Source organism: Piliocolobus tephrosceles, chromosome 17 (assembly GCF_002776525.5).
Source record: "Piliocolobus tephrosceles isolate RC106 chromosome 17, ASM277652v3, whole genome shotgun sequence".
Lineage (NCBI taxonomy): Eukaryota > Metazoa > Chordata > Mammalia > Primates > Cercopithecidae > Piliocolobus > Piliocolobus tephrosceles.
In genome coordinates, this window is record NC_045450.1 from 51,275,566 (window position 1) to 51,299,837 (window position 24,272).

The window sequence follows — 24,272 nt, forward strand, 5'->3', positions numbered from 1 at the left end:
AGAGTGCTGGGATTACAGGCGTGAGCCACTGCGCCCAGCCTTTCCTGTTTAATTATTTAATTAGGGGTTAGTTAGGGATTACATATGCATCTTACTTTATCACAATCTACTTTGGTGTAATATTAAGTCAAATCCAATAAGATATATAAAACTTGACAATATATTTCATTTTCCTCTCCCCAGTTTTGTGCTTTTATTGTAATATATATTACACCTATATATATAAATCCAACAAAATGGTATTATAATTATTGTTTATGTAATCATATCTTTTAAAGAAGTTATGAGAATAAATGAGAAAGAGATGTAGAGAGAACCTTTGATATTTACCTATATATTTACCATATCCAGAACTTTTCATTTCTTCCTGCGGATTTAAGTTAGCATCTAGCATCAATCATTTCCTATCAACCTAAAAGACTACCTTTAGTAATTATCATAAGGCATATCTGCTAGCAACAAAATCTCTCATTTATTTTTCTAGAAATATCTTTGTTTTACCTTCCATTTTGAAGGATAGTTTTGCTAATGTAGAACTCTTGTTTGAGCCAAGCATAGTGTTTCACACCTGTAATCCCAGCACTTTGGGAGGCTGAGGTGGGCAAATCACTTGAGCTCAGGACCAGCCTAAGCAACATGACGACACCCATGTCTACCAAAAATACATAAAATTAGCCAGGTGTGGTGGGGTACACCTGTGGTCCCAGGGGGGACCTACTCAGGAGGCTGAGGCCAGAGGATCACTTGAGCCCAGGAGGCAGAGGTTGCAGTGAGCCGAGATTGCACCATTAGGCAATACGGTAAGACCCCATCTCAAAAAAAAAGAGAGAGAAAAGAAAGAAAAGAAAAAACTCTTCTTTGTTTAGTTTTGGTTTTAGTTTTTGTCTCTTTTTTCTTTTATTTTTTTTCCTAGCACTTTGGGATTGTTTGGTTTATGGAGCGGCGTGATCTCGGCTCACTGTAAAACCTCCATCTCCTGGGTTCAAGCGATTCTTGTGCCTCAGCCTCCTGAATAGCTGAGCTTACAGGTGTGTGCCACTATGCCCAGCTAATCTTTTGTATTTTTTAGTAAAGATGGGGTTTCACCATGTTGGCCAGGCTGCTTTTGAACTCCTGACCTCAAGTGACCCACCGGCCTCAGCCTCCCAGAGTGCTGGAATTACAGGCATGAGCCACCATGCCCAGCCTTTCCTGGCACTTTGAACATGTCATTCCACTGCCTTCTGCCCTCCACTGTTTCTGATTAGACATTAACCGTTAATCATATTGCTGTTCCCCCTGTTTGTGATGAGCTGGTTTTCTCTTGGTGCTTTCATGATTTCTCTTTGTCTTTTGTCTTTGGTTTTCAGTAGTTTGACTGTGATGTGTGTAGGTGTGGATCTCTTTGTGTTTATTCTACATGAGATTTGTTGAATTTCATGGATATGTAGTTTTTTTGTCAGACTTGGGGAATTGTCACCATTATTTCTTCAAATATTTTTTCAGCCCCTTTCTCTCCTTTCCTTCTGGGACTCCCATTACACATATTTTGCTACGCTTGATGTTGTTCCCGAAGTTTTTGAGTCTCTGTTCATTTTTTTCTTCAATCCATTTTTCTCCCTCTTCTTCACATTGGATTGCTTTTTAATCAATTCATTTTCAAGTTCATCTGTTCTTTCTTCTGCCATCTCAAATCTGCCAATGAATCCCTCCAATGATTTCTTATTTGAGCTATTGTATTTTTCAAATCAGAATTTCCATTTGGTTATTGTAATTTCTGTCTCTTTATTAAGATTCTCTATTCATTGAGACATTGTCATTCTACTCTCCTTTATTTAGACATGACTTTGTTTAGTTATTCAAACATATTTATAATAGCTGCTTTAAACTCTTTGCTAAATCCAACACCTGAAGACACTCACCCACAGCTTCTATTGATGGGTTTTTTGCTTTGGTTTTGGTTTTTTGTTATTTTTATTTTTTCCCGAATATGGATCATACTTTATAAGACAAAGAAAAACAAGAAAGTGTGATCCATTTGGATGGGCTCTTTCCAACAGTAGCAGGGAAGCTTCTGGTTTTCACAGACTGGGGAGCAGCGTTGGTGGGAGGGGTATGGAGGCAGTCATAGGCAAGAACATTACAGGTTCACACTGTACTTACCTGACATTGAGTCTTTTTCATAATAAATGCTTCTCAGTTCATTGTATACCTTTGGTCAATTTCCAGAGAACTGCAATGGTACTTTGAGAGTTTTGTCCAGCTTTATAGTTGTGTGTATGGACTGCTAAATTATCTCTCTTAATCCTCACAGAACACTCTGAGTGGTCATTACTCTGTTTTAAGAGATGAGGAAGCTAAGGTACTTAGGTGTTAAATACCCTGGTCGGTGTCATAAGCCAGGTTCTTAAACACTGCATTTACCACTTCCAGGTACATCCTCTCCCAATAGCTTTTAGAGCAGTGCAAGAAACACCCCCAAATCAGAATGATTATTCACAGCTACAACAGCATGTAATGAATGTAATGGTGATGTGCACATACAGATTTGGTTCATTCTCCCAAATCTGACTCACAGAGGGAATCTGGAAATTGGCTGTGTTGAATGATGCTAACTAGCACCAGAGAGCCAAAGACAGACTGGTTTCCTTTCCTTTTGAAGTTGAGCTACAGAGTGTCTCTGAGCTTCCTGGAGGCCAAAGCGAAACAGTAAAGAGGATCAGTTACATGATTCTCATGGTCTATAAGGAGAAACTAGTCCTTTCGGAGAAAGAAAAGCTTTTCCTGGCCCTCGTATCTTGGAGAAATTTATTACATGGAGCCTTACCTAGGGATACTGAGAAGTATAGTGGACAATACCTGCAGCAACATGCTTATAATAAAGCTACTTCTTTTTTTTTTTTTTTTTAAACAGAGTCTCATTCTGTCACCCAAGCTGGAGTACAGTGGTGCAATCACAGCTCACTACAGCCTTGACCTCCCAAGTTCAAGTGATCCTCCCACCTCAACCTCCCAAGTAGCTGGGACTACAGGCACACAACACCATGCCCAACTAATTTTGGTATTTTTTGAAGAGTCAGGGTTTCACCATGTTGCCCAGGATGGTCTTGAGCTCCTGGGCTCAAGCAGTCTGCCCACCTCAGCCTCCGGGATTACAGGTGTGAGCCAATGCTCCTGGCTATGATAAAGCTACTTCTTAAGCTAGTCCCCTCAATACAAGCTGTGAGCATAAAGCCAAAGCCCAACTCCAAGAAGCTCGTTCTTAGGAAGGAGGTTCAATCACTGTGGCCTAGGAACACAGCTCTAGGCTGGTTGAACTTGTTCCAAGGACTAAAACTTTTACTGAGCAGAGCAGCGTGCAGATGACATGGCCTTCACACAATCCTTTGTAAATAGTCTCTCTCCCCTGGGTGGGATAGCTGATGAAAATTCACAGCATTCATGAATTTAACATTTTACATGTCAATTATTCACTAGCTTCCTGGAAAGTCCATATTATAGTCAAAGGTCATTTTTCTGAGCCATGATTTTGAGTAGCAAAATGCAAGCTAGGGTGTGGGAGGAAATACCCTAGCTGGTAGGTGGGCCCAGCCAGCCCCCTAGAATCTACTTCTCAACCCAATTCCGCTTATCAGGCATGCACAGTAACTCCACTGGCATTATTATATACATACATGTATGTGTGTGTGTGTGTGTGTATATATATATATATATATATATATTTTTTTTTTTTTTTTTTTTTTAAGCCTCTGGGCTGTTTGTGGAAAATGGCCCAAAAGCCAACTCTAGGTGGTGATGAAAGAGAAGAAAATATGAGCAGGTCGAGTCCAGTCATTATTCTAGCAAGAAAATGAGAGCGTGGTGTGGGTTCAAGTGCAATGTTTAATTCTACTGTGGCTTGGTTCTGTGATGTCAACCAGTTTGCCATTTCCTCTGCAGAAATAGGGAAAAGTAATTTGTGAAATGGTTTCAGTGAGTTTTTCAGCCAACAAATAAGTTCTTCTTTAAGCCGGAGTTAAAACCTTAGTGAATGATGACAAGGTGGTAAACTTAAGGAAGTTAGATACGCAGAGGAATATGTGAGTTAATTTTAGTGAGTTTATTTAAATAAATTCAAGTGGCAGAATGTATCTTAATAGTGGAATGAATAGCTTTCATCTTACATTTATAGAACCATTAAGGGTTTGTGGGTGGTCACTTGTATTTTTCCAGTTATGTTTTAACACAATGGTTGAAAAGCTTCTATTTGGCAGTGAAGTGCTCTCCTGTTCACTCTGACACATTAAACAGATGGAAGCAGAGGTGGGAGCAGGGAACTCTGTGATGCACCAAGACTCCCCTCACAGTGCCAGGGCAGCTGTGTGGGACCTCTTGCTTTCTCCAGTTTTAGAGGTCCATTTTAGTCGGATTCATATTTGCGTTCCCAGTATCTAGCATATATCCAGGCATGGATTAAGCGTTTGGTGAGTATTGGTGAGGGGATGGATGGATGGATGGATGGATGGATGGATGGATGATGGATGGATGGATGGATAGATGGTTGGATGGACGGATAAGTGGGTGTTGAGTGGATGCATAGATAGGTAAATGCCTGAGAGGATGGATGATTTGTTGGCTGGGTGAATTGATGGAGGATTGATGAACAGGTTTATGACTTCACTTTCCATTTCTCCTATCCACTGTAATCTGCCCCGCTCCCAATTCCACAAATGCCAGGTGGCATGGACCATGAAAAGACATTAGCTGACTTCTTGTAGAGATGCGTCCCCATTGTAAGAAGTAGTCTGAACACCAAGTATCCTTTTCCTCACCCAATGATCCTCTTGTTCAGCTGCCATCAAGGTGACATCCCAAAGGCTCACCCCTCTGTGTTCCTGCCCATGCTCCTCTCTCCCTTTACTGATCCCTATATGCTTACTTCATCCTTCAAGATCCAGCCCTTCTGTGTCCTCCTCTCTGAGATGTCCCTGGCCTGTCCCCAGACCTCCAACATCCCTCTATCAGTCTCCTGGTGACCAGAGGACAGGTATCAGCAAGTGAGCTAAAAAGTTGCCCGAAATAAACAGCAGCAGAGGAGACTCAGAAGTATCCAAATCAATCAGCCCTGCCCTGCCATGTCCCCTCCCCCAGCCCTTCTTGAAGTCCCTGCTTGGAGGATGGGACCAGCCAATGGTGAACAGAGGGAAAATGGTGCCTGAGTCATGTTCCCTACACTGCCTCCAATGACTCCACGCCTCACCCCGTCCGTTTCAGCCATGGAGGAAGAATGCACTGCTGAGGCCAGACTTGCCAGGGAAGTGGACCTGTGACTAATGTCTTTGGAATTTTTGTGACAGGAGCCATCCGTTAGTTCTGAGTCCTGGCCCCCCTTCTCCCTCTAACCAGCATCTCTGAGAGAGTGGGCAGGATTGGCAGCCTGAAGGTGCTGAGTCAGCACTTCTGCATCTCTGTTCCTTCCCTTTGTCACTGCAGCTCAGGTAGCTTCAGGCTGCAAAGAACACTTCCCTGAACCCACAGAATGTCTGTGGAGCTGCCTCCATGCTACACTCAGCAAGGACTTGGGAGTGATAGTCTGCCTCAGTTTCCCTGCCCTTAATGTTCCCCAGGTTCCCCACGCTGGAGCCAGCCCTGACCTAAGCCACTTGATACAGGCCTGGATCTCATTGCCTCCCTTCATAGTTTTTGGCCCCCTCCCCTCCCACCCTAGAGGGAGTTGAATAATCGGTGCCTCTTCAAACAGATAGCCAGCAGGTTCAGAGAGGGCAAGGGGCATGCCCAAGGTCACACAGTAAATGAGTGACAGAACCAGGAACAGAGCCCAGTTCTCCAGCCCCCAACCCAAACCCCCCAGCCACACAAAACCCTGCTGTCTTCTTCTGCTCTGCGCTACTATTTGATAAATTATCAGATAAACCTGAGTTTAAACTCCAGCTCTGCCACAAAACTAGGTGGGCAATCTTGAACACGTAAGTTTAGCTCACCAGGGCAAAATGTCCTCATCTGGAAATGAGGGTGACAATGGCATCCACACAGAGAGGAAGCAAGCCCCAGACTCACTCCCACATCCAGGTCTGCGGCATTTAGGACCTTATGATTCCATGCAGTTCCCAGTCCCAGCCCTGGACTAGAAGCTGAAGGAGCCAGAGCTGGCTTTTGCCCTGCACAGCAGAGGCCCATGGACCCAGGCACCAATCCTGCCTCGTCAGAGGACTTGGGGTCCCATCTGTGGAATGGGAATAATACCAGGGCTGTCTCTGAAGCCTGCTCAGAGGACAACTAATTGGAGAGGCCAAGGAACGCCCTGCAGTGTCATTCTGTGGCATGGAGTCTGCTCATCCAAGCCGCGCTCAGCTCTGTGCTCAGCTCTGTGCAGGGCAGGGGCTGTGGGCTCAGCCTCCTCTAGCCCCAGTTCCAGGCTCATGGAGACCCTTGCAGCAGCCTCCTCCCTGGTCTCCTACCCCGAACACTGCCTCTGCCCCTCTGTCCTCCATCTGCAACCAGAGGCTCTCCTAAAACGCTCTGACCACGCCCCTCTTTGCCCTTGGGGAAAAAATCTCTCTCTGTCTCTCTGTCTCTCTCTCTCTCTCTCTCTCTTTCTTTTGAGGTGGAGTTTCACTCTGTCACCCAAGCTGGAGTGCAGTGGCACAATCTCAGCTCACTGCAACCTCTGCCTCCCAGGTTCAAGCGATTCTCCTGCCTCAGCTTCCCAAGTAGCTGGGATTACAGGCGCCTGCCACCACACAAGGCTAATTTTTTGTATTTTTAATAGAGACAGGTTTTCACCATGCTGGCCAGGCTGATCTCAAACTCCTGACCTCAGGTGGTCCACCCACCTCGGCCTCCCAAAGTGCTGGGATTACAGGCATGAGCCACTGCACCCATCCCAAAGGACAGTCTCCTGATGTGATCTTCAAGACCCCTCATGGCCTGGCCCCTGCAAGCCCCTCCAAATTTAGCCCCTGCCAGGCTTCCCTCCAGCCCCCTCCTCTCTTATGATTCCTCAAATGCATCAAGTCCTCAGCAGCGCCCCAAGGATCTCCTATAATGGAATTTGCCAAACCGATTTATCATTGATGGGTAGCCCATTGCAGACCAGGACTCTTTAATTTTAAGTCCTGACTTGCTCTTTTGGCTGAAAGCACCTACTCTGTTCCGACACCCTGCCAGTGCTTGTAAATGTCTGTGGATCCCACGATTGGGCTGTGGGGGTTGGGTGGGTGATGGATGGGAGGATGGGCCAATGGGTGACCGGGAGCAGCTCCCCTGGGACGTACTCAGCCACACCGTGCACACCTAGCAACCAGTCACAGACTCCCCCTGGTCCAATTCAAATGGCTCCTGAGCTTCCTCTCTGCACCGGCCCTGCCCCCTGCCCGGTATCCTAGGCAGACAGGGTAACAAGAGAGAGAGACACAGGCCCCACCCTGCTGGCGTTCTGAGTCCCTGTGGAACCAGAGCGCTGGAGAGTGCCAGTTCAGGAATTGCAAAGAGCATTCCAGACTCACCATTTTAAGCAGCTCTGTGCTCAGCTTCCCTGTCTGTAAGATGGAGGAAAGACACTCTCCACGTCTCGAGGCTGCTGTGAAGATTAAATGAGAGAAGCATGCATGAAAAGAGTTTAGAGCCTGATGGATGTTCAGTAAGTGCTGTCGGTGAGAGCTCTCTTATCGTTATTGTTCCTCTTCGGTGAAATCACCCATCGGTCCCTACCTGCAATCTAGAACATCTCTAGGACATACCCGGAGACAGAACAGATACAGAACAGGAGGTCCTCGCACATCCCTGGATGATTTGCTTCTCCCCAAGCACCTGCCTGCTGCGGCCCATCTCTTCTAAGACACACAGGCTCCCATCTCTGGAATCCTGGTATCTTATCAGCAATGTTCAGCTGTTGATACTCCTTCATCGTGAATAGCCCCAGGTCATGGCTGGCTCTGGCTATATATCAAGTGGCTCAGAAGAAGCAAAACATCATTTTGAGAAGAAGGGCATTTTCCCTTCACAAGATTTAAAAAACCAGAACTCCCAGTGCACGGTGCCTGGTAGCCACAGAATAGCATCTTAGCTAAGAGCACAGGGCTTCAGTTTCCCACTGACCCAGGTCTCTATCTGTGGGGCTGTGTGACCTTTGGAAAGTTACTTCACCTCTCTGAGGCTGTTTTCTTACCTGTTAACTGGGGATCCCATCATAGACCATCATGAGGATTAAATGAGATAATATGGTGCATGACAAATACCATGTATGGTATAAGGCATCGTAGGTGCTCAGGAGATGGTAATTACTCATGCTGCATGGCGGGGGAAGTGGTATCTCAGAGAAGAGAAGAGCCAATTTTTTTTCTTTTTTTTTTTTTTTTTTTGAGGTTTCCACCTGATCATGAGCACCTTTGTAAACACGGCTCGGGAAGAAAGTCCAGAAAGGAGGCAAAGCTTGTTTCATCTTCTATCCTTGCCGCAGCTGGTACAGGGCGACAGGGAGGCCAGGGGTGGGAAGGAGGATCGTCATCATGTTATTTTTCTGCAGTCATATTTATCTTTTTGATAAAATAGGCCCTTGGTATGGAAATTGGAAGAATTTCCCTCATAATTTAAAGCAGCGCCTACCTCTGCTGGTTGTGGTGACTGGGAGATTAATTTCCTAACCGTTCAAGCAAGCAGATGCCTGCACCAACTGGCTCCGTCTTGCAGGCATGGGTGATGCCATCTCCCGCCCAGCTGGTAATGGACCTGGTGCTGCCAGACAAGGGCAAGGCTCTCATCTGCTGCTCAGGCAGGGAGGGGCATCTTCAAGGTGACCCAATGGGGCTGGTCCCAGAGGCAGGTTCTGCATGCTGTGTGGGCAGGCAGACACACACACACGCACGCATGCATGCACGCACGCACATCCAACTCTAGGTTTGCAATCTAAGCACCTGCAGCCCTGAGATGGCTAGGGGTCATGGGGGATCGTGGGGTGACCAGTGTGTCCCAAACCACTGCAACATCTGGGGTCAGAAGACATTCCAGAGCCCCACTGGGGACAAGATTCTTGGAGCCAGCCCACTATTCTGTGGCATTGTGAACCCCTCACACTACCCTCCCTAAGGAGGGCTGGTGTCCCTGATACTCCCAAGTCCTGCCCTGGGCTCTGAAGGTGAGAGGCTGCATGACAGAGAGCAATCAGAGTGGCCATTGGCTCAGGAGTAGTAGCTGGGAGGACTGGGATCATGCTAGATGAGTGGTAGCCAAAAGCTCCATCTCATAACCAACTCTAGCCAGTTGTAGTCACAGCATGGAGTGCTGTGTTGAGAAGGATGCTGAGGCTGCCTTCTGAACCGAACTGGAAAGTGAACCATGGTCAATTAGTAATGTCTGCCATTGGCATAGACTTAGAAAGTGGTGGCAGGTATACTATAGATTCACCAGACAAGGACTAGATTTCTCCTAAGTTGAGGTCAAACAAGGCAAATTAAACTGATTCCCTTTGCCTGCAAGAAAAAGATGGAGGAGAGCCTCACCTTGCCACGTTTTCTCTGTGAGTCTTGAAGAAAAATGACAAACTTTAGTTTATTGTAGCCAAGAGAATAAAAATTAGAGGTTGGCACTTCATCCAAAACTCAGGCTGTCACAATCAGTCAAAAAATAGAGAAGAAACTGAATTCTAGACTAATGAAAAGATAGACACAGAGCCAACTAAGTTCTCTGCAGTTCACTCAGTCACCCAACAAATATTTAATGAGCACCTATTATGTGCCCAGTACCTGGCTGGGTGCTGCAGATTCACACAATAAAAGAGTCAGGACAAGGCCAGGGGCAGTGGCTCACACCTGTAATCCCAGCACTTTGGGAGGCCAAAGTGGGTGGATCACCTGAGGTCGGGAGTTCGAGACCAACCTGGCCAACATGGTGAAACCCTGTCTCTACTAAAAATACAAAATTAGCTGGGCATGGTGGCACATGCCTATAATCCCAGCTACTTGGGAGGCTGAGGCAGGAGAATTGCTTGAACCTGGGAGGTGGAGGTTGTGGTGAGCTGAGTTCGCACCATTGCACTCCAGCCTGAGCAACAAGAGAGAAACTCTCCCAAAAAAAAAAAAAAAAAAAAAAAAAAAAAACTGTCAGGACAGATGGGATATCTGCCTTCAAAGATCTAACAACCTAATTAGGTGGACAGGGAATCCAAAGACATCATAATTTAATAAACAAGTAAACAAATAAATAGGCAGGATGTTTAGGGATTGTGATGACTGTTGTTCAAAGAAAACACATGAGGTGATATAACATATAGTGGCGTGGAGGCCAATCAGGAGCAATCTCTCTGAGGAGCTGACTTTCAATGAAAGATCTAAAGGATGAGAAAGAGACAGCTGTGCGCCATGTACTTTGCGGGACTACCATGAATAATACTCATAAATATTCATGTACAAATTTTTGTGTGGACTTCTGTTTTCATTTCTCTTGGGCATATGCCTAGGCGTGCAATTGCTGGATCATGTGATAATTATGTTTAACCATTTGAGAACTGCCAGTCTGTGTTCACAAAGCACCTGTACCTTTTACATTCCCACCAGCAGTGGATAAGGGTTTCCATTTCTCCACATCCTCACCAACACTTGGCATTATCTGTCTTTCTTATTATAGCCATCCTACTGGGTATGAAATGGTATCTCATTGTGGCTTTGATCTGCATTTCTCTGATGGCTAATGATGTTGGGCAACTTTTCATGTGCTTACTGGCCAATTGTGTCTTCTTTGGAGAAATGTCTATTCAGATCTTTTGACAATTTTTAATTGGGTTATCTTTTTATTATTGAGTTGTAATAGCTCTTTACATATTCTAGGTACAAGTCCCCTATGAGATAAGTGATGCACAAATATCTTCTCCCATTCTACAGACTGTCTTTTCACTTTCTTGAAGGTATCCTTTGATGCACTAGTTTTTTAATTTTGATGTTTATCTATTTTTCTTTTGCTTCTTGTGCTCTTGGTGTCATATCTAAGAATCATTTGCCAAATCCAAAATCACGACAACTTACCCCTATGTTTTAATCTAGGAGTTTTATAGTTTTAGGTCATACATTTAGGTCTTTAATCCATTTTCAGTTGATTTTTCTATATTACATAGGGAACCCAACTTCATTCTTTTGAATGTAAGCATTCAGTTATCCTAACACCATTTGTTGAAAAGACTATTCTTTCTTCCATTTAATTGTCTTGGCACCCTTGCTGAAAATCCACTGACCATAAATGTGAGGGTCTGTTTCTCAACTCTCAAGTCTAGTCCATTTATTTATATATCTATCTCCATGCTAGTATCACACTATCTTGATCACAGTAGCTCTGTAGTAAGTTTTGAAATCAGGAAATGTGTCCCCTCCAACTGAATTCTTTTTTGAGGTTATTTTAGCTACGTTTGGCCCCTTGAATTTTCATGTGAATTTTACGATCAGCGTAAGATCATTTCAGTTTCTGCAAGGAAGGCTGGAACTTTGATCAGCATTGTGTTGAATCTTCAGATGAATTTGGGGAGTATTGTCATCTTAACAACATTTAGTCTTCTGAAACATAAACATGGGATGTCTTTCTATTTATATGGGTCTTTAATTTCTTTTGAAAATGTTTTAGAGTTTTCAGAGTATATGTTTTGTGTTTTTTGTATTTTTTTTTTTTTCTTGAGACAGAGTCTCGCTCTGTCGCCCTGGCTGGAGTTGTAGTGGTGCGATCTCGGCTCATGGCAAACTCCGTCTCCCAGGCTCAAACGATTCTCCTACCGCAGCCTCCTGAGTAGCTGGCATTACAGGCGCCTGCCACCACACTGGGCTAATTTTATTTGTACTTTTAGTAGAGACGGTTTTCACCATGTTGGCCAGGCTGGTTTCAAACTCCTGACCTCAGGTGATCCACTGGCCTCAGCCTCCCAAAGTGCTAGGATTACAGGTGTGAGCCACTGTGCCCAGCCTAAATTTTGTACTTCTTTTGTTAAATTTGCTCCTGAGCATTTCATTCTTAATTTCATTTTAGATTTGGTCATTGCTACCATATAAATAAACTGTTGATTTTTATATATCAGTCTTGTATCCTGCAACCTTGCTGAATTTATTAGTTCTAATAGTTTTTGAATGAATTCCTTAGGATTTTTTTATATACAAGATTATGTCATCTGCAAATGTAGTTTTACTTCTTCTGTTATTGTATTTGACAATACATTAAATGCATATTGTATTGCCTTTTGTTTCATTTTCTTGCCTAAATTGCCCCATCTGGAATCTCTAATATAATGTTGAATAGAAGTGGCAAAAGTGGACATTCTTGTCTAGATCCTGATCTTAGGGAGGAGGTTTTAGTGTTTCACCATTAAGCACCATGTTATCTGTGGGTCTTTCATAAATGCCCTTTATCAGGTTGAGGAAGTTCCCTTCTATTTTTAGTTTGTTGAGTGTTTTTATCAAGAAGGAGAATTCCATTTTGTCATGTTTTTCTCTATCTGTTTTGATCATGTGGTTTTTGTCCTAAAGTCTATTGATGTGGTATATTACATTAATTGACTTTTTGGATGTTAAACCAATCTTGCATTCCTGGGATAAATCTTATCTAGTCCTGGTGTATAATCCTTTTTATGTATTACCAGATCCAATTTGCTAGTATTTTGTTGGGGATTTTTGCATCTATATTCCTAAGAGATATTGTTCTGTAATTTTGTTTTCTTGTAATGTCTTTTTCTAGTTTTGGTATCATGGTAATGCTGGACTTATAGAATGAGTTAATAAGTGTTCCCTCCTCTTCTATTTTTTAGAAAAGTGTATGGAAATTGGTATTATTTCCTTTTTAGCTTTTTGTGTTGTGGTAAAATATATATAACATAAAATGTATCACTTTAACCATTTTTAAGTATACAGTTTGCTGGTATTGAGTACAGTCACATTGCTGTGCAGCCATCAACACCAACCATCTCCAGAACTCTTCTCTCTTCCCAAACCGAAATCCTATATGCATTAAAGTTATTATTTCTTCTGTAAATTTTTGGTAAAATTCTCCAATGAGCTATCTGGTCCTGGGATTTTCTTTCTGGAAAAGGAAGCTGAAAAGTTTTCTTGTGTTAATAATTCAATCTCTTTGCTTGTGATAGGCCTCGTCAAAGTTTCTGTTTCAAGTCTTTTTCCTTACTTTTGTGTATTTCTTGGAATTTGTACATTTTATCCAAGTTATCCAATTTGTTGGCATACACTTGTTCATAGAATTCCTTGAAAATTCTTATTTCTGTAAGGTCTGTGGTAACACCTGTAACTGGGACCACATGTGTGAGCCACCACACCTGGCTAATTTTTTGTGTTTTTAGTAGAGATGGAGTTCCACCATATTGGCCAGGCTGGACTTGGAACTCCTGGCCTCAAGTGATCCACCTACCTTGGCCTCCCAAAGTGTTGGGATTACAGGTGTGAGCCACTGTGCCCAGCCAAATTTGTTAATCTTTTTAAAGAACCAACTTCTGGACTGGGTGAGGTGGCTCACACCTATGCTCCCAATTACTCAGGAGGCTAAGGCAGGAGAATCACTTGAACCTGGGAGGCAGAGGTTGCAGCTGCACTCCAGCCTGGGAGACAATGTGAGACTCTGTCTCAAAACAACAACAACAAAAAAGAAAACTTCTGGTTTTATTGGCTTTCTCTATTGTTTTTCTATTCTTTATTTCACTAATTTCCACTCTAATCTTTATTATTTCCTTCCCTCTGCCCACTTCAGATTTAATTTGCTCTTCTCTTCCCAGTATCTTAAGGTAGAAGGTTAGGTTATTGATTTGAGATCTTTTTTCATTTTTAATGTAGACATTTACATACCTAAATTTCCCTCTAAACACTGCATTAGCTGCATCCTGCAAGTTTTTTGTTTTGAGATGGAGTTTCACTCTTGTTGCCCAGGCTGGAGTGCAGTGGCACGATCTTTGCTCACTGCAACCTCCGCCTCCTGGGTTCAAGTGATTCTCCTGCCTCAGCCTCCCAAGTTGCTGGGATAACAAGCACCCACCACCATGCCCGGGTAAGTATTTTTTTATTTTTAGTAGAGACGGAGTTTCACCATCTTAGTCAGGCGGGTCTCAAACTCCTGACCTCAAGTGATCCACCCACCTCACACTCCTAAAGTGCTGGGATTACAGGCGTGAGCTGCTGCGCCCAGCCTGCATCCCACAAGTTTTAGTGCAATGTAATTTTAACTTATCTCAAAGTATTTTCTAATTTCCTTTATGCTTTTCTCTTTGACTATTTATTAGTGCGCTGTTTAATTTCCATGTATTTGTGAATTTCACAAATTTTTTTGTTATTAATTTCAAATTTTTTATTATAACCAGAAACATACTTTGTACAATTTCAAACATTTTAAAATCTATTGAGGCTTGTATTATGGCCTATCCTTAAAAATGTTCCCCCTGTGCTTCAGAAGAATGCATATTCTGCTGTTGTTGGGTGAAGTGTTCTATAGATGTCTGTTAGGTCTAGTTTGTGTATAATGCTGTTCTAATCTTATATTTCCTGATTGGTCTCTGCCTAGTTTCTCTATACCTTATTAAAAATGGAATATTGAAGTCCCCAACTATTATTATTTTATTGTATTTTCCCTCAATTTGTTAAACTTTGCTTCATGAATTTAGGGACTCTATTATTAGGTGCATATATGTTTGTAATTGTTATAACTTCCTGATGAATTAACTCTTTATCACTATAAAATGACATTTTTTGTCTTCAAGTCTGTTTTTTCTGATCTTATGGCCACTGCAGCTTTCTTATTATTGCAATTTGCATGGTATTTCTTTTTCCTTCCTTTTAGTTTCAACCTATTTGTGTCTTTGGTTCACAAGTGAGACTCTTATAGACAGTATATAGTTGGATTCTGTTTTTTACCTATTCTGACAATCTTTCTTTTGATGGGATTATTTAATCAATCAAATTTAATCTTATTCATACAGTTGGATTTGCATCTGCCATTTTGCTTTTTGTCTTGTGTATGTCTCATGTCTTTTTTCTCTTTTTCTCCTTTTTGCTTCCAGTGAGTATTTTCTAATGTAATATTTTAATTTCTTTAATGATTTTTTCACTATATTTGAGTTATGTCCGTAGTGGTTGCTCTAGGGCTTGCCATATACATCTTAACTCATTAGAATCTACTTAATACTTATACTAACTTCATTCCAATGAGAATTAAGTTACTCCAGTTACTCCTATATAACTCTATTCCCTCGTCCCTCTTTTTGTGCTATGTTTCTTATATATCTGAGAACTTCTTATCCAGCTCCTTAGGTTTGCTGGGGAGAGCAAGACCCAGAGAGAGTCTTGTTGGGCTATGTACTGGCTGTCTGACCACAGATGAATCACTTAAAATACCTTGAGCCTCAGTGTCCTCACCTGTAAAATGGGGAGAATTGGCTGAAATAGCTCCAAGAATGAAATGAGCTCTCATCACTTATCCTACACATAGTAGGAGCTCTGAAAACAGTGGCCTGTGTTTGACCCTCAAAGAATTCCAGGAATTTTTATACCCCATTGTTCTTTAAAAGGCCATATATGCAAAGCAACCCCCAAATGCAGAAGTAGCCAAGAACTCACAAAGTGAGGCAGACAAATCTAATTTGTAAGTACAGAGTGATTTATTTGGGGAACTTAAGGATGGAAGCGTAGTCTTGGACAGCAGCAAAACAGGTAGATCTCCACACTGTTAATCCCCAGACCCAGGGCTTATATATCATAGGGAAAGAGTATACATGCTCTGTGCAAGACAATTAAAGGCAGCCCTCCAGAACAGGCAAGAATGCTACATGTGTCATAACCTATAATTTGTGCAATAACATCAAGGCTGACATGTTTTTATGCTAAGGACAGTAAATAAAGTGAGAATCAGGAGGCTTTCACAGGACTGGGGCTAATCAGAAGTCAACATGGCGGATTAGCAGCTGTGTTAGTCCATTCTTACATTGCTATGAAGAAATACCTGAGGCTGGATAATTTATAAAGAAAAGAGGTTTAATTGACTCACAGTTCCACATGGCTGGGGAGGCCTCAAGAAACTTGCAATCATGGCAGACGGCACCTCTTCACAAGGCAATAGAAGAGCGAATGAGTGCAAGCAGGGGAACTGCCAGACACTTATAAAACCATCAGATCTCGTGAGACTCACTCATTATCACGAGAACAGCATGGGGAGAGAAACTGCCCCCAAGATTCAATTACCTCCACCTGGTCCTGCCCTTAACACATGAGGATTATAGGGATTACAATTAAAGGTGAGATTTGGATGGGGACACAGAGCCAAACTATATCAGCATCCAAGATGGAGTCACTCTTATCTCCACACCCCGCATTCTCACATCGGAGAGTCAGGAAGCATGCATGTCCAACCGAAGCCTTAGGGTGCTCCCTCTCTCCAGTGCATGCCTCTCCAGGGGAGCGTCTCACAGTGAACTTCAGCAAAGGCTTGGCTCTCAGAGTGGGATGACATACAGGCCCAGACACTAGGACCTCCACCTCAGTCCCTCCTGATGAAGGCCAGTAGGCTGCAAGAGCCACCAGCATGGGTCAGACCTGCCCAAAGGGCATGTTTCTAGCCCCAGCTAAGGTCCTGAGTTTGTGCTTTACCACCTGTTCCTGTCGTAGGTTGAATGTGGTTGAGGCTTTTGGAGTCAGTGCTAGAAAGGTATGGGAAGGAGAAGCGATCACAGCTGAATGTTAAGCCTCTGATTGGTAGATGACCAGGCCCTCACCTGGGAAAAAAGCCCTCCTACAGCTACTTAGGCAGGTGGCCACCCATGCTGTCCTTGATTACCACCCAAGACAGAGGCCTCACTCTCCTGAGGCATTGCAAGGCCTCCCTGCCATTTCCCCATCTGGACTCAAGACGGGAGCTACTCACTCAATACATGCATTAGGCACCTTTGGAGTGCCCAGCCCCATTGTTGAGTTTGAGGACACAGAGAGTGATCAAACACAAGCCCTGGAAACCAGACATGATCATATGTAACAAATGCAAAGCTGGGGCTTGAAAAATGGGCTCTCGGAGAATGTGCAAGGGGACCCTTCTCAGAACAGAGCCCAGGAAAGATCTGACCTTCCTGGTGCTTGCCCGTGACCCTGTGGTTCATTAAGTATCTGAAGCTGGCTCCCTGCTGCCGCTCAGAGACCCGGCTGGCAGCCTCAGGAAGGGTTTGCACTGAGAGCAGGAGATGCACTGAGGGCAGAAGAGCAAGCACTGGACTTTGAAGCCAGATCTAGGTTCTAGCTTAGCTCTGCCATGGAGTAACTGAGTGACCATGGGCCAGTCACTTACCAGTGCTGAGTCTTAGTCCACCTATCTGTGAAAGGAGAAAGCTGCATCCTGAGTTGCAGGGCTGAGTTGGAGGGAATTCCGTGACACTCCAAGACACTCACTAATGAGGAGCTGACTGTCCAAGTGAGGCAGTGGTGCCCATGGCTGCCCCTAGCTGACTCGGACCCCTCCCCCAGGACCCCAGCTCCCAAGGCTCCATCATCTTTTCCAGCGGGAGGACTAAGTCACCTGTTCCCAGGAGATTCTTTCCGTAGGACTCTCAAGGATCCAGCTGTTAGTCCCAGAGGAGGTTCCTGCACTCTCTCTCCCCTTGCTCCCAGCACACCACATCCTCCCTGGAAGTCCCCTCCACCCCTCTGTGCCTTTGTCCCGCCTGGAATGCCTCTCCCTGCCTTCCCTGAGCTAACTCATCCTCACCCTCCAAGATCACCTTGGCCTTCCCTCTTCTGGGAAACCTTCTCTCATCTGATCCAACCTCCTGATGCAACTGGGTGAATTTCAGCCCACAGCCCCAGGCGTGCCTGAAGCCAGCAGAATCGTTCCTCATACTCTGTCCCCCTATACATCCTCCACTGCTTCCTAAGACATTGGTAAAATCATGTTGACCTTTCAATTTGTCTAGCTTTAAGAGTCTTGGATTCAAGCCTCAGCTCTACCACTAATTTGCTGTGTGACCTTGGGCAAGTCCACTGCCCTCTCTGAGCTTCCCTTTTCCTATCTGTGAGGTAGTTCAGCTTATGGGCAGAGGCTTCAGAGGAGAGGAGGGACAGTCAGCCCTCACTACCAGAGGCTCCTGTAGGCAGCGGAGTGAGGTGCTGCTCTCCTTCTCCCTCCTAAGAGCAGACAGGATAGAGTCTGTGGGCCTGAGCCCAGACCCTCCTCCATTTATTTAGGGAGCAACAGCTCACAGGGCAGCAGGGGTAGAGGAGGAAGGGGTGTGGCAGGCCTGGGCTCCAGCTCAGTGTCCTCTCTGTCTGTCCACAGTAGCACGATACAACCGCACCAACTACTTCTACCCCACATTCTCAGAGAGCTCAGAGCACAGCCATCTGCTCGTGTCCCCCGTGCTGGTGGCGAGTGCCGTCATAGGTGTGGTCATCATTCTCTCCTGCATCACCATCATCGTGGGCAGCATCCGCAGGGACAGGCAGGCCCGGCTTCAGCGGCACCGCCACCGCCACCGCCACCACCACCACCACCACCACCATCACCACCGCCGGCGTCGACACGGAGAGTACGAGCACGACTACGGTGAGCTGCCGCCCACCCTGGGGCCCTGGGACCTCATCTGATTGCAATTGCAACCCGCGAGGCATCAAGGAGTTGGCAACTCTGCCCTGGGTGGAGCAGGGTGGTCGGGAAATCATCCTAGAAGTCTTGGGCGATCAGGAAGAGCTCACAGGTGCCCACCATAATGTTCTCGGTGGCATGAGAGGCCCAGTTGACTGCTAAGAGAGAAACTCAGGCTGGGCGCAGTGGCTCATGCCTGTAATCCCAGCACTTTGGGAGGCCAAGGCAGGTGGATCACGAGGTCAGGAGATCGAGACCATCCTGGCTAACACGGTGAAACCCCGTCTCTACTAAAAATACAAACAATTAGACGGGCACGGTGGCGGGTGCCTGTAGTCCCAGCTACTCAGGAGGCTGAGGCAGGAGAATGGCGTGAACCTGGGAGGCGGAGCTTGCAGTGAGCCAAGATTGCGCCACTGTACTCCAGCCTGGGTGACAGAGCGAAACTTCGTCTCAAAAAAAAAAAAAAAAAACTCAGAGTGAGGCTGAAGGTCAGAGGGAGAGTGTATCACTCCTCCCCTGCCACTGTTGGTCCAGGCTGCACCAAGGGCTGGTCCAGCTGGTGCCTGGATGGACAGATGGATGGATGGATGGATGGATGGATGGATGGATGGATGGAGAGATGAGTGGATGAATAAAGAGAGGAATGGATGGGTGAGAAGAGAGAAGGACTCATAGGGAAATGGATGGGTGAGGGGTGAGGTGATGGATAGATGGAGGTTGAGTGGAAGAGTCAGTGGATGGGTGGAGAGATGGATGGGTGGAGAGATGGATGGGTGGAGAGATGGATGGGTGGAGAGTATGAATGGATAAACGGGTAGATGAAAGGATGGATGAATGAGAAAATGGAGGGATGGACCACCATGGAGGGATGGATAGATGGGTGGATTGAGTGTTATGCCTGAGTGGAGGGATGGAGGGGAGGGCTGAGTGGAGGAATGGAAAGATAAATAGGTGGGCAGTGGGATGGGTTGATGGGAGTGAATATATGAATAAGTGAATGGATGAACTGATGGAATGAATGATGAGTGAATGAAACTATCCCTGGTGAGAGCCAGCAGAGTGCAAATAGAACTGATCTGAGGGTCTCCCAGTTGTTGGGATCACCCTTAAACGGAGTTGGTGGCTAATTCTTGGCTGACCAATCCCAAATCTGTGCATGTGGCCAGAATGCCTGAACTTTTTACAGAACGCAGCCACCTGACTGTGTCACTCCTGGAAGGGGCCAGCTGTCGAAGGCAGCAGGAAAAAATTCAATTGCATTCCATTCTCAGACAATTTTCAATGGCAGGAAAAAGTCAGACTCTTCCTTCCCAAATTACCATCCACAGGCCTTCAGGGGCTTCCGCCTAGGCCCAAGGCTACCACCAGATAGGGAAAAGAAAAGCAGGACCTTGGAGATGCTGAACAGCAATAAGCACCCTTCACACTGCAGGGTGAAGTGATGCCAGCCTCCTAGGAGCCAGAGCCATGGCCAGACCTGAGGCATTTCGCCCTCCAAGGCAGGAAGAGCTTGGGGAAAAGAAAGATAGGAAACATTTTTAGAATAGATTGAATTGGATCTGATCAGCCCTGGCCTTTGGAGCCCCTCCTCCCCCTCGCAGACACACCCTGATTAGCCAGGTTTGGGGTATTTCCTGTCCTTTATCACAGAATTAACTGGTTAAGGAGGGGACTAAGGGGTAGCTGGAGTTGGTGAACAGGAGCCTGGTAGTAATGGCCAATAAGTAAGGAGGGCTTGCTGGGCACCTGGCGCTGTTTGTGCATAATCTCACTGTGCAAAATCCTTACCATAGTCCTAGTGAGATGATAAAAGTCCTACCTTTTATCATCATTCCAACTGACAGATCAGAAAGTTCAGGTTGGAGAGATTAAGTAACAGGGCGGGATCACCCAGCCAGCGAGTAGTGGATCCCAGACTTGAGCCCAGGCAGCCTGACCTGGCACCCCACAGGCTGCCGGCTGCATAGCACTGCCTGGAGGTGGAGGTGTCAGGGAGACGCCCCTGGGAGCCACCCCATGGGCTCAAGGCAGTGTCCAGCAGACACGTACATGGCCACGGTGGGTGTCACTCAGACCTGGATGTCGCTCCCCTGGGAAAGCTGTTAGGAGAACCAGAAGAGCAGGAGGCTGGACCTTATGTAAGACACAGAGGGACATCCCAGGACAAGTTGGGACAAGTGGCCACAGTTGAGGAAAGACACAGCAGGCTAGTGGACTGTTCTCACTGTCCAATAATGAGGATCAAAGAGAAAGTTCAGCATGAATAAAACAGACGTCGAAAACTCAGACATGGAAAACTCAGCCCACCCAGTCTCCACAAGTCTCCCCAGAAGCCAGGGACTCCCCAAGGAGACAAGCCAGGAGCACTCCCAGGCCAGGATGGGCCAGTCCCACCCCCGCATCACCAGCCTGAGCCTGGAGAGTCCAGGCTCCTGCCCAGAGCATGCCCATCCCCGCCAAGAGAAACCCAGGACCCCCAGCCCTGGAGGGTGTCGGGCAGACCCAGGATGGTCATCCTGCCGCCTGCCCTTTGCACAGCCTGGCCCTTGCCCAGCTGCTCCCACTCCTCTCCAGTGTCCTGTCCATGCTCCTTCCAGCCTCTGCCCTTTCCCTGGGCTCTTCTCTCTGCCCTGACTGCCATTCCCTGGGCTTCTCCAACCGAAAAAAGTCTTCCAGGCCCCTCTCAAAGGCTGCCTCCTTATGGGAGCTTGTCTGGCCTCTCCTCACACCTACCAGGCAGAGCTGAATGGGTGTCCCCCTCCCCTGTACCTCCTCGGCATTGCACTCACGCCTGCCTCAGTGTCTCAGTCACGGGGTGATTGTGCTGCATCCATGAGAGCAGGGCCCGCAGGTGACTCCCGGCTACCCAGCCTTGGGCCTGGAGGAAGCGCTCCATGGGCAAGGTAGGAGCCACCATATTTTATCCTCAAGGCAAAAGATGTAGTGGCCCCCTTTAAAGACTAGGAAACTAGTCAGATGCGGTGGCTCATGCCTGTAATCCTAGCACTTTGGGAGGCTGAGGCGGACGGATAGGTCAGGAGTTCAAGACCAGCCTGGCCAACATGGCAAAACCTTGTCTCTACTAAAAATACAAAAATTAGCCGGGCATGGTGGCACATGCCTCTAATCCCAGCTACTCGGGAGGCTGAGGCACAAGAATCACTTGAACCTGGGAGGCATAGGTTACAGTGAGCAGAGACCACGCCACTGCACTCTAGCCTGGGTGACAGAGCGAGACTCTGTCTCAAAAAATAAAAAACAAATAAAGAATAGGAAACTGGGCTGGGTGCCATGGCTCACACCTGTAATTTCAACACTTTGGGAGGCCGAGGTGGGAGGATCACTTCAGATCAGGAGTTTGAGACCAGCCTGGGCAGCACAGCAAGACCCCATCTCTACAAAAAATATATATAAAAATTATCCAGGTGTGATGGCACATGCCTGTAGTCCCAGCTACTCAGGAGGCTGAGTCGGGAGGGTGCCTTGAGCCCCGATCAAGGCTTCAGTGAGCTATGATCTCACCACTTCATGCCAGCCTGGGTGACAGCAGAGAGAGACCCTGTCTCTAAAGAAATAAGAAAAAAATTAAGACTGGGAAACTGAGGCACAAAGAAGCAACTTGTTCAATGACTTATCTTGGAGCGCATGCTAGAAGCCCACAGTAGTTCCCAAGCTGAGAGGGGTGAGGCGTCGGCCTTGGCGCAGAGGAAAGAGATGTGCCTGGGGGTGGGCCAGCCCCTCTGTAGCCTATGGTGGCCTCGGGACTGGTGCCAGTGAATGAGACCTCAGCTCTGTCCCTGGAGTGCGTGGGATGACTGAGGTCACAGCTCTGCCAAGCAGGATCAGGCCTTGGCTTCCCTGCTGTAGCCTGCGGTAGTGGTGACCCCTGTGGGGTTCTGGCCTCCCTGCCCCACTTCTGCTCTCAGCTCCAACTTTGGCACCTCCCGGGGCCTCGGCAGGAAGCCCAGAGGTGCTGTTGCCCCACACCTTCCCCTGGCCTTCTGGAGGGTGCACAGGGGCTGCTGGGAGTCTTGGGAGGGTGTCAGGGAAGAGGGAAACACACTGAGCAGCTGTGGGAGGACATGAAAGCAGCACCACCAGGCATGGTGCCTAACACCTGTAATCCCAGCACTTTGAAAGGCCAAAGTGGGAGGATGGCTTGAGCTCAGGAGTTTGAGGCTGCAGTGAGCTATGATCACACCACTGCACTCCAGCCTGAGCAACAGAGCAAGACCCTGTCTCTTAAAAAAAAAAAAAAAAAAATTAAAAAAAGGGAGGAGCAGTGCACCAGCAAACCCCAACCTTTGGCACTGGGCCCCTTCCACCTGTCAGACACACCCACAGCCCCTAGCTCTGGTGACTGAAGCCCTCTTGGCCTCTCTCCCACCCCTCTGGCTACGGATTCCTCTCCTCTGTCCCTTTATAGGTGAAGGTCCCTCAGATCCCACACCTTGGTCCTGCTCCTCTCTCTACACCCACTCCCTGCTCCACCTCATCCACCATCCATCATCCTCCCTTACCTGGCTCCAGCTCTCAGGTCAGCTCCAGAACTGCATGCCCAGAAGTCCCCTGGACATCACCCCGTGAAGCCCCACAGGCACCTCAGGCTCCAGGTGTCCACAGAGGCCTGATTTCCTACTTCCTATGCGCATCCTCAGGAACGTTGCCAAAACTCTCTGTGCCTCAGGCGAGTTGTCTATAAAACTGGTACCGGAGGATCCACCTCAAAAAGTTATTGTGAGGACTAAATTAGCACAGCACCTGGCTAATGGGTATATACATGCTCAATAAATGTGAGCTATTTTCATCATCTCTTTTTCTCCAAGAAAACCTGCTCCCAGGCCACTGCACTAATGCCAGCTGTCCCTGCCTGCCAGCCACCAGCCTGGCACCTCTAAGGCATTCTCCACAAGGCGACCAAAGTGACAGGACTGTGACCACTTCCCAATGGCTCCCCATTGCCCTCAGGACAGAGCTGGCCCTCTGCCTGCCCACAGAACCTTTCTGTAGTCTAGCCAGACAGAGAGAGGAGTCACAAATGTTTGAGAATGAGATGGGGGTGGGGCAGGAAGAAGAAAGAGGGAGGGAGGGACGGAGGAAGGAGGGAGAAATAAAGAGAGAAGAAAAAGAGAAAAAAAGAAAGAGAATAAAGAAGAGAGAGAAAAAAGAAAAAGGAGAAAGAAGAAAGAAAAAAGAAAGATGAAAGACAGGAAAGAAAAGAAAGGGAAAGAGAGAGAGAGAAAGAAAAGAAAGAAAGAGAAGAAAAGAAAGAAAGAAGAGGGAAGGAAAGAAAGAAAAAGAAAATTCTGTAATTCTGTTCCATTTTGAGCTCTAAGAGAGATCTGGTGGCTGACTCTGTCTCCTGTCACTTGCTGCAGGTTTAGAGCAAGTGACTTCGCTCTCAGTCCCTTCATCTGGTGGAAGGGGTAAGCACTGCTCTCCTCCCACAGTGCACTGTGAGGTAGATGAGATCATAGAGATTGAGCACAGCAGGTCCTCATGGGTGCCAGTTCCTCCTCCTCCCTCTCCCAGAACCTGTCAAGGGGCAGTGAACTTGGAGTGATGTTAAATAATGAACCAAGGTATTGGGGTAAAAAGGAGGTTTCACCTTAGTGAAGTGGGAGGCAGGGCTTCCGGATTCCTGGACTATTTGGGTCTGTGCTGATAGGGAAGTCAGGAGAGAAGGGAAAAGAAGGGATTTGGGAAGTTCG

General features: G+C 46.4%; 1 protein-coding gene across 1 annotated transcript in view; it reads left to right on the forward strand.

Moving 5' to 3' along the window:
* BEAN1 (brain expressed associated with NEDD4 1) overlaps positions 1 to 24,272 on the forward strand; it is a 70,087-nt gene that overhangs the window by 29,531 nt on the left and 16,284 nt on the right. Inside the window, exon 3 of the mRNA XM_023210096.2 lies at positions 18,253 to 18,519. Within this exon, the coding sequence (XP_023065864.1) occupies positions 18,253 to 18,519 (267 nt within the window). The remainder of the gene's footprint in view (positions 1 to 18,252; positions 18,520 to 24,272) is intronic.